The 10,597-nt window shown below is 42.9% G+C and overlaps 1 protein-coding gene across 1 annotated transcript; it reads left to right on the top strand.

The window, feature by feature from the left end:
- Positions 1 to 484: 484 nt before the first annotated feature.
- On the top strand, positions 485 to 2,805 carry IER3 (immediate early response 3). The gene is made up of 2 exons (XM_007436326.4): positions 485 to 714; positions 1,455 to 2,805. The coding sequence occupies exons 1-2, from the start codon at positions 523 to 525 to the stop codon at positions 1,797 to 1,799; spliced, it is 537 nt and encodes a 178-aa protein (XP_007436388.1). The 5' UTR covers positions 485 to 522; the 3' UTR covers positions 1,800 to 2,805.
- Positions 2,806 to 10,597: the final 7,792 nt, after the last annotated feature.

Raw genomic sequence — 10,597 nt, 5'->3', positions numbered from 1 at the left:
ATGCATTGGATGAGGCTGGGCACGACTCCACAAAGGTTTAAACTTGGGGGGCGTGGGGGTCCGAAGATTGCCGATCCACCTCCCTGCGTGTTCAAGTCTTTGCACCAGCAAGGGTGGTCCAGATCGCAAGGAAATCCTTGGCTTGGGGAACGTGGCTGCGTTCTCCATGTATTTTGAGCGGCCGGGATGGGTGGACCGCGCGCGGCGATGCGTGCTTTGCAAACAACCCCCCTCCTCCGCTTTCCCTGGCCACAGTGACCCCCGTCTCCTTTGCCCCTCTTCCCCCTCCCCCGCGGCGTGGCCTGTGCGTGACATTCCCAAACCTGCCAAGCCTGAATGCATTGAACTGAATAAATTCGGAGTTTCCCATCTGAGCTGTCCCCTGACAAGCTAAACTGCTCAGCCAATGGGGTGGCGAGGAAGGCGGGGCCTCCCCATTCATAAATTCCGGCCCGCCCGAGCGACTCCTCATTCTGAGCGCTCCAGCTGCTGTGCGTTCTCCTCTCGATTGGCCGGAGGACCATGTGCTACGCCTGCAAGCCGACACTGCCACCGCTCAGCATGCCCCAGATCTCCCGCCGGGGCGCACCTACCGAGCCCCAATACTTCACTTTTGATCCTCTCCCGGAGGACGAGAAGCTTCCTGCCCACAGGAACTTCTCCAAGAGCAGCAGGCTCAAGAAACGCTCCCGGAAAGTACTTTATCCTCGAGTGGTAAGTTTCTAGCCCAGGCGGAGAATCGGGTGGAGTGGCGGGGGGGGGGGGGGGGACTGGGGCAGGCCGAGAAGTCCTGGGTCCACCTGGAGGGAGAGGAGCAGCGAGCAAAGCATTCTGGGTCTAACACTGCAAATTCATGTATGTTGCTCCCATATGAGCCCCATTGAATTCAGTAGAGCAGCGTTTCTCAACCTTAGCAACTTGAAGATGAGTGGACTTCAACTCTCAGAATTCCCCAGCCAGCTATGCTGGCTGGGGAATTCTGGGAGTTGAAGTCCACTCATCTTCAAGTTGCCAAAGTTGAGAAACTCTGCGATAGACTTTATTTCCCGGTGAATGCATGAGGCTTAGGGGTGCCCATAAGTTGTCTTCCACCTTGTGTCCTTCGTAGTATGTAGGACTATAACCCTTGTCCCTGATTAATACAAGCAGGGACTGAGCGGGGAACAGCAGCAGTAGGTCCTTCTAATGCAGTGTTTTTCAAACTTGGCAACTTTGAAAAACACGGCAACACAACAAAAACACAAGCCAGCTGTGTGGACTTCCACTCCCAGAATTCCCCAGCCAGCATGTGCACGGTGCATTTTGTGTTTTAGAATAAGAATCATGGAAGTGGAGGGTTTGGCCAGTACAGGGCAAGGGAAAGAACATTAATTCATTGCAGAGGCATTTCAGAAACTGCAGTGGATGTTAGGGTGCTGTGCCCCTAACCCCCTTTCTTCGTTCTCTCTTTCCAGGTCAAGCGTTACTACCCCACTGAGGAACGCAGCTATGCTAAACATCTCCTCTTCATCTTCCTGGCCATTGTCTTCTTCCAAGTCTATAATGCAGAAGAAGATCTCCTTGCTGGAGCCACACTTGAGGACAGAACATCTGGCTGCTCTCTGCAAGGCTGGGAATCTCAGGGCCAACCTGCCCTTTTGGAACAGCTCGTAGCCGCAGAGCAACCCGTTGTATCGACATCCTTGTTGGAAATTGTGATGGTGGCCAACACGTCTGACTGGCACTGGGAAGAGGACCGGTCATCTGAGTCTGTGCTGGACATTACCCACTTTTTACAGCAGAATCCAGCTGCTTTCTGAAGAGTGACCCCTCCCACCAGAGGGAGAAATAGACCAAAAGCCTAGTCTGGAAAGTCACAGGGAGGGACTGCCATTGTCAGGGCAAGACCCTGGCTTTGGAAATGTCTTTGTAAAGCAGGAGTGAAGGTGCAAATAGGGGCACGGTGCTTGGACACAGCCAGGGCGTTCCAGCTCGGAGCTTGCTAAGCAAGGCTGACGTCATAGAAACTTGAACCGAACTGACATGCATTATGAAACAGGAAGGAGACATTCCTGTTACTGCAATAGAAGGAGGAGAAGGGTGATATTTAATATTTATTAATAATAATAATAATAATAATATCTATGTGTAATTTTAACTGACTTTTATTTATGTGTGAACCTGGGAGATAGTACGGGAAATGCTGCTCGTGTGCTGTGTGTCAACTTTCAAAAGAGCCCTTGTAATGTTTATCTCTCTCTCTCAAGGCAGAATTATGCTACAGTTTGCGGGCCATAAGTCTCTGATAGGAAGAAGGTCTGCTTTTGAAATCAAGAACTGTTTTATGATTTATACTTTGGAGAAGGGGCAATGTTTTAATGAAGATAAAGCTATGATTTGCTGAAATTCTGCAGATAATGTTGTGGTGTTGCAATACGCTTGGTGGGGAAAAAATTATGGGACGGGAAAAAAAAAAAGAAAAACTAACAGGTCAAAAGAGAATGTTGTCATTGAAGCTGATGGATAAGATGTATCTTAGCTTCTTGATAACAAGCACAATTAAAGTTATAGTAAAGATGATTCTTTTTATTCTTTATTTTAAAAAGTCTGACTGATTTTTTTTCCCCTGCTTCGTGTATTAGCCAGAATGTTCCTTCATTGTAAGTGTTTGCTTCCTATGTAAGTTTGCAAGTGGTGAGGCAGCCACACCAGCATTTCCAAAACTAGTAAATCACTTTTGTTAATTGCACTTTACATGTCAACACTATTCCAGATGAACTGGCTGAACTCTGTATGTTCTGTGAACAAATCAATAAAAGTTTGACGTTACAACCTTTGCCTGGCTGGGATTTATGCAAGCAGTGTATGGGAAGAGGGCGTGTGGTCTGGCCTTGGAGCTGTCATAAACCTTTAAGAACTTTGAGAAATTAAACCACCACTCCCCTGCCCGCGTCCTGCATTCTATATTCACAAAGTAACCCCCCTCACACATACAAAAACTACATATAAAAGAAGAAAGAGACACAATTCAGTCACCATTAAGCCAAGCTCAGAGAACACCAAGAACCCAGCAGTTTAACCCTGAGTTACATTTATTTTCGACATTTAGAACTAACGATATGAATGGGGTCTGGTAACCAGCACAGGGACCAACGCATTCTGTATCAGTTGTAGGTTCCAAGTCATCTTCAAAGGCTGCCCCACATAGAGTGTGCTGCAATAATGGACCCATATGGCAATGAGTGTGGGTTACCACCACCAGGGCTTTCTGGCCCAGATAGGGCCACAGCTGGCCAAAGGCACTCCTGGCTATGACTGACATCAGCTGTGCTAGTAAGGGCTATGAATCCTGGAGCACTCTTGGTTCATCCAGGGAATGGTAAGTCCATCTAGTTCCATCACTGGAACCAATGTTTTTGGCAGCCCAGATATCTTTGGAAGAACAGTCTTGCTAGGTTTAATCGGAGTTTGTTTTGCCTTCTGTCCTCACAACCTCCAGACTGGATCATTATTGGAGTTCTAGTTACCCCACCCAACATTATATCCTCTGCAAATCTGGTATTTCCTTTATTTCATGCAGAAATACTGAAGAGTAGAAGACCCAAACCAATTACTGTAGCATCCCCCCGGCTCGATACCTCTCTCCAAGTTGATGAGGAACCACAGATGAGCACTTTTGAGTACAATTTTCAAGACAGCACATACACCCTTAATCTTCATGCCATTCAGCCCACATCTAATTAGCCTGCTAATCCAAATATCATACAGTTCTCAAATGCTTTGCTGAAACCAAGATATCTTTCCATCTCTATGCATATAATAATCTCACCGCAATAATCATATATTGAAATAATCTTCCATGACTCTTTTCTGTGTATCCATCAATCCTAAAATGAAAAGCTCTGGCTTCAATTCAATATTAATCTTTAAAATCCTCAGTATCAATGTATGTATTTGAACCCAATTTTCTTTAGCTTTTTTACATGTCCACCAAGCCTTATAAAATGTCCCTTCATGTTCACATTTCCAACATACAGCTAAAGTGCCTTTATAGATTCTAGATAATTTTTTTGGCTTCACGTGCCAATGATACATCATTTTATAAACATTATCTTTAAGATCATAACATAGTGTAAATTTCAACCCTTTTAACCACATATTTTCCCATTGATTCATCTGTGTGTTATAACCAAAATTCTTAGCCCACTTTATCATACATTCTTTAACCTGTTCTTCCTCTCTTTCAAATGTCAACAAAAGTTCATACATTTTAGCAATCATATGTTCATCAGTGCATAATTGTACTTCAAATTTTATCTTACTTTGCTCCATATCATAAATCTTTTTGTCCATTTTGAATCTTTCTGAAAACTGTAAATAGGAAAACCATTGACAACTATATCCTTCTGCTATTAGTTGCTCTCTTGATTTAATCTTATATTTCCCTTGATGGTTTTCCAATAATTACTAGCACGTCAACCATTTGTCTTGTCCTGCTATTTCTCTTTTGTGGAATGTTTCTTGAGCTGAGATCCACAGAAGTGTTTTTGGGCACAACCTGGATTTATTCCATATTCTCATTATGGCATGCCTAATAAAATGATTTTTAAAATCCACATTAATTTTAACTTTATCATACCATAAGTATCCATGCCATCCAAACCTCAAGTCATGATCTTCTAACTCTAAAAGTCTCTTGTTTCTCAGCAACATCCATTCTTTCATCCAGACCAAATAACAAGCTACAAAATACAATTTCAAATCCAGTAAACCCAGTCCTCTTTCTTTTGCATCTTGTAACACTTTATATTTAACTTGTGGTTTTTTTCCCTTGCCATACAAATTTAGATATATCTTTTTGCCATTGTTTGAATGGTGCATCAGTTGTCAAAACAGATATCGTCTGTAACAAAAACATCATTCTAGGCAAAACATTCATTTTTATCACAGAGATTCTCCCCGACAGTGACAAATTTAATTTCTCCCGCCTTAATATGTCCTTCTTAATTTCATTCCATGCCTTAACATAATTATTTTGAAATAGCTCTCTTTGCCTAATCCTGTCAGACCCAAATTGACCCTCCCTGCCCCAGACAAAACCCTCTGCAACTCCATTTAAAGAATAGAAGCCTCCTCACCTGCTCACAGATCGGCCCAAGGGCATCCCTTACAAAGGACTTACAACCTAGAGGACCGCCAACCTTCCATCCTCAGCCAGCCTGAGGGCCTCAACATTCCATCTCCTTTAACAATGGACTTCTTCAGCTCTGCTGCCCTCCTGAAAGGCCCATTTTGCCTAACAGTACAACTAACCCCAGGTACACAGACAAGGACCTGCTAGCTTCCCCCAAACTGGCCAGCAAATCAGATCCTGGGATTTCCTGCCTTGTAGCGCTCAGCTTCTATAAAAATCTTTGCTTTTCCATTGTTCAGGGTCTCTCTTTCCTGTAAAACGGGTGTCCAACCTTCACTGCAATAAACATGGTTCTTTCTCCTCAGTGTTGTGTACTTCTGAATTTGCTATGACAGTTAGTTCCTTAGAATATAATTTACCTGGAGATTCATTAATTCAAACTGGGGATTCTCTGACTCTCTCTTTATTCATTCAACTTCAACCCTACCTCTTCTTTCTGCTTTCACAATCTCCCCACAGGACAAATGTTGTTGGAGAAAACCGAACCAAATTAAAATTGAGTCCTTTTGCCTTTTCTTTATTACCATTTCCCTTCTTCACTGAGCACTTATTGTAATGATTCTTTTTTTTAAAAAAAGAGTCTTCTTTTTCTTTTCTTTCTTTCGTTTATTCTTTGCTTCCTTCATCTACCCCAGTTCATTCTTGATCTTATGTTTTCCTGACACAGACTCAGCAGTTCCTGCTTAGTGTTATCTACTCTTCCTTGCCAAACCATCCCTTTTTTATTTCTTCTTTCTATCCTTTTCTCTTATCAGGCCCTCACTAAGCCTGTGGTGTATCCGCTTGCTTTTTTCTCTTGTCGTCCTTTTTTTTTTTTTGCCCTACCAGAACTATTTGCAATTGCACTTTTAATATCTCATTTTTTTGAGTAACTCCCAGTAAGTTTTAGCTCCTTTTCCCATGAACTTCCCCTGCCCTTTGTTATTATTTCAAGACTGATAAGATTGTTCACAAATCTTTGATGAGGGTCATCAAATATATTTTTTAATTTAATAAACTTTAGTAAACTTTATTTATTTGATAATCTCTAAAGATTCATGCAGGTGGTTCATAAATTTTCAAAGATATGTTGATTTCTTTCTTTCTTTTTTAAACCTGACCTTTTATGCATATAGTATATTGTTTTCTTTAGTAATCCTTTCCACAAATTTGGCCAGAACAGATATTAAGCTAACGAGGCTGTAACTTCTTGGATCTCACCATGCTGGAAACTTTTTAAAAACAGATTTACACTAGCTTCTTCCCAGCGCTCTGTTGCAGCAACAACTCTTATTATGTCGTTTTATCAGAAGATGAACATTTTTGTGTTTGAGATCTTTGACTGTTACTTTTCATTTTACCCAACCAATATCATTTTGTAATCTCTAGTGAAAAATATATGTTTCAGCTCCTCACACTCCATCCATGAAAATATCTATTCCGGGCCTCCCTATCTGGCCCACATCTTCTGCTACGAAGAAAAATGCAAATAATTCATTCAGCTTTTCTGCAATTGCTTTACCTACCTTTCATATTCCTTTAATTTCTTGGTCATCAAAGCATCCAACGATCACTCTGACTGGCTTGTGTTGATTTTATTCTTAGACTGTCAAGTTAAGGTCTAACAATACCCCTCTTCTCACTCTCACTTTGGAGCGATTACTGAGGACCAGGTTACGTGGATAAGTCACACAGTAGATAAGATGCTTCAGGATAGAAGTTTCCTGTGGAACCTGATGGATTTTAGTTTCTGCTTGCTTCAATACATCAGAGAGTTAACGCCAGCATCAGTCAAGCAGTGATGAAGCCGTTCTCTTGAAATTTCTTCAAAATAGACCAATTGGAAGTCTACCTAGATGAGGAACCCATCAGGAACCAGCTGTCTTAGATTCCCATGACATGAACCAATCAGAGATCAGCTTGGCAGGTACAAATACAAGAGCCCAATCAGCTCTAGTTCAGTTGCCTGTGAGCTGATGATAAATTTACTACAAAGTAGCTCACCCTGCCTCTGAAGGTGCCAGCCACAACTGCCGGAAAAACCTCAGGACACCAGAAAGCCACTCCATGGCCATTCTGCTTGAAAGCTCATCCTGGCTTCCTGAGACAAAGTTCAGTAGATAGCAGACATAAATTTACTTCTTTTTTGTGAGTACTTAACAAAAAGAATTGTGAATACTCCCAGGAAGTAAAATAAGGAAATAATGCACAATAGAGCAATTAGCAAGCCTTGATACCACCTACCAATTTATACATTCTAAGCCTTACATTTCAGTATAATCCCATGCCAACATATGCACAGCTTTATCTTATTTGGAGCTCAGCTGGGGTGGGAGAAGAGGTTGAGGAAGACGTTATGCTCTCATTGGGTTTGGTTCTTTCTGTTTAGTGTTTTTCATATATGAATCCATGACATATATGTGCTTCAGGGAGTTTATTGCCAGTGCACTCCCCATTATGTCTGCATGTAGAGATATCTGTGAAAAGTAGGGGGGTCTTGGCCACAATATTTGATAATGAAGCTCAAGCTCAGATACGTTGGCCACCTAATGTGAAGAGAGGACTCTTTGGAGAAGACCCTGATGCTGGGAAAGATGGAAGGCAAAAGGAGAAGAGGACGGCAGAGGATGAGATGGTTAGATAGCATCACCGAAGCAATGAGCATGAAACAGCAAACTCAGGGAGGCAGTGAAGGACAGGAAGGCCTGGCGCAATATGGTTCATGGGGTCACGAAGAGTCGGACACGACTTAACGACTGAACAACAACAATGGCCACAATATACAATAGGGGGATCTGCCCAAAGTGTTTTTCACCTTTTGAAGTCTCGCTTGAGCCCGATTAACACCTCCAGGACTTCTGCCTGCTAGTTTGCTATCTGTGTGTACAGTATTGCCTAGGATAAGGGTAGGCCCATTCACAATTGTTATCAGCAACTAGGCCCAGGAGTTGTGAGTAATTCACAAAGATAACCTGCCTCCAGCCTTCGTTTTCCTCAAAAGCTCCCATGCAGAAATGGCTGATGCAAGACCAAAATGGCTGATGAACTGTGTCTTTGAACATGATCCCCTGGCCAGATAAGGCTTCCATTTCCCTTAATGGCTTCCTTGAAATGGTTTGTTAACTACGCTACTAGCTGTCTGAATTTAGTGGAATACTTTCTACCAGTCAATATCCATGCTAGAGGAGCGTCTCATTATTTAAGGCAGTGTTTCTCAACCTTGGCATCTTGAAGATGTGTGGACTTCAACTCTCAGAATTCCCCAGCCAACCACACTGATTTAAGGCATTTCTATGGCTGTCTGATTGACATGAGATTCTGGCTGGTAAACAATGAATAAAGTAACTAAAGTAATCATTTAAAAGGCAATTAAAATGACATTTCACATACAGAGCAAAACCCAACAGAGTAAGCTCACCTAACACCAGGCCCACTGCCTGGAGGAAGAGCCAGGTCTTCAGCGCCTTACAAAAGGCTGGCAAGGTCTGGACCATCCAAATCTTGGGTGATGTGGTGTTCCTGAGGGCAGGTGCTGTGGCTGAGAAGGTATGCTCTCTGAGTCCCATCAGATTGCATGATTTAATAAGAGATCCAGAGCATGTCCAACCTGCCTGACCTTGTGGGATGAGCAGAAGAAATTGGAAATAGGTGGTCCCGCAAATAACCCACCTTTATCCCATCAAGGGCTTTAAAGGGAGTAACCAGCATTTGAATTGTACCTGGAAGTCTACTGGGAGCCAGTGAAGCTTGCAGAATAGAGGATTTATGGGGGTGAACTGAGGTGTACCCATAACTACCCACGCTGCTGCATTCTGGACCAGTTGCAGCTTCCAAGTGGTCTTCAAGGGCAGCCCCACGTAGAGTGCATTGTAAGAATCCAAACAGATGGTTACCAATGCATGGGTGACAGTGCAGGGCCTCCAAATCTAAGAATGCACACAACTGGTGCACCAGATAGAGCTGGGCAAAAGCTTTTCTAGCCACTGCTGCCACCTGCCCTTCAAGCAGGAGCTGTGGGTCTAGAAGGACCCCCAAACTGCACACCAGTTTGTTTGGGGCTACCTTGTTTAGAAACAAAGATCACAAGTCCCCAGCGCCGGGAGGTCCCAAAACCCATAACCACTTTCTCTGGCCGGGTTTGAGCCCGAACCTTTCCTCCCCACTGAGTCCCTTACAGCCTCCAGAAACGGAAAAAGCACCTTGATGGTATTACATGGCCAGCCTCACATGGAGATATAATAATTGAACATCATCATTATGAGGATACTAAACCCTATGCTGTCAGATGACCTCGCTTAGCATCCTTATGTACTGTAGATACTAAACAGGAACAAGGAGAGAGTAGAACTCTGGAACCCCACATATTGGGCGTTTAGGGCTGGACCTCCCTGCAACACGAACTGGAACCAATCTCAGAGAAAGGAGAAGACCCACCAGAACATTGTGCTTCCTATTCCCAGACCCCAAGTCAGTTAAGAAGGATACTATGGTCAGTGCTATCAAAGGCAGCTGAGACATCAGGATGGATGCTCTCCTGCCATTTTGGTCCTTCCAGAGATCATCAACACATATGAACAAAGCCACTTCTGCCCCCAGCGCTGTAACCAAATCAGAAATGGGTTGGTCTCATTCATTCATTCATTCATTCATTCATTCATTCATTCATTCATTCATTCATTCATTCATTGTTATTGTGGTTATTTGAATAACCCTAATTTTTTTGGACAGATTTTACTTTTCCTTGCAACTTCCATTTAACCAGTGTGGACATTTATTTTAATTTGTTCAACAACATTCAAATGTCACATTAAGATCCTGGGCGCTACTTAGATGAAACCCAAGATCTTCTCAATTATTCTGGAGCACAGTCATGTAGAGTGTTTGAAAAATGTGCAGAACAAAACATGCACGGGAAATGGAAGTAATTGCTCACCACAAAATGTTGTCTTTGGGATGTTTCCTTGTTTTCATTGTCTATCTCAACATCACTGTGAATGTTTTGGTCTGAGGAATCATAACATGTCCCCAATAGGCCTGTGCTTGATCAGGGTGAAGCTCAAATGCAAGATGGAGACAATTCTGATTCTTTCCATTCCACCCAGTCTCCATACTTGTTGTATCTATATTCTTTAAAACTAAGCACCTAACACCTCCCCATCCCACACCCCTGCCATTTAGTTGTAGAACACCTCTACACAATATCCTTCTTCACACATGAAGCTCTGTGTTCTTGGTTGATTTGAATGTGTTTTCACCTTCAATATCACACCCCAATGGCAAAACCACTCATATGCAGAGTTATGGAATGCAGTAATCAACTAACATTACAGATTAACCCCCATAATCACCCTCAAGACTGTGTCATCATCAGAAGCAAAGAAGATAGGCTATGCCCCAAACTATAGGCCTTGGACGCATGCTCCAAGGCTACTCCTGGCCTGACTT

Source organism: Python bivittatus, unplaced genomic scaffold (genome assembly GCF_059951505.1).
Source record: "Python bivittatus isolate LINGU-HERP-01145 unplaced genomic scaffold, Pbiv_v1 ctg000080_np1212, whole genome shotgun sequence".
Classification (NCBI taxonomy): Eukaryota; Metazoa; Chordata; class Lepidosauria; order Squamata; family Pythonidae; genus Python; species Python bivittatus.
The sequence above is the reverse complement of the archived record's forward strand: the minus strand, read 5'-3'. Positions and strand labels throughout refer to the sequence as shown.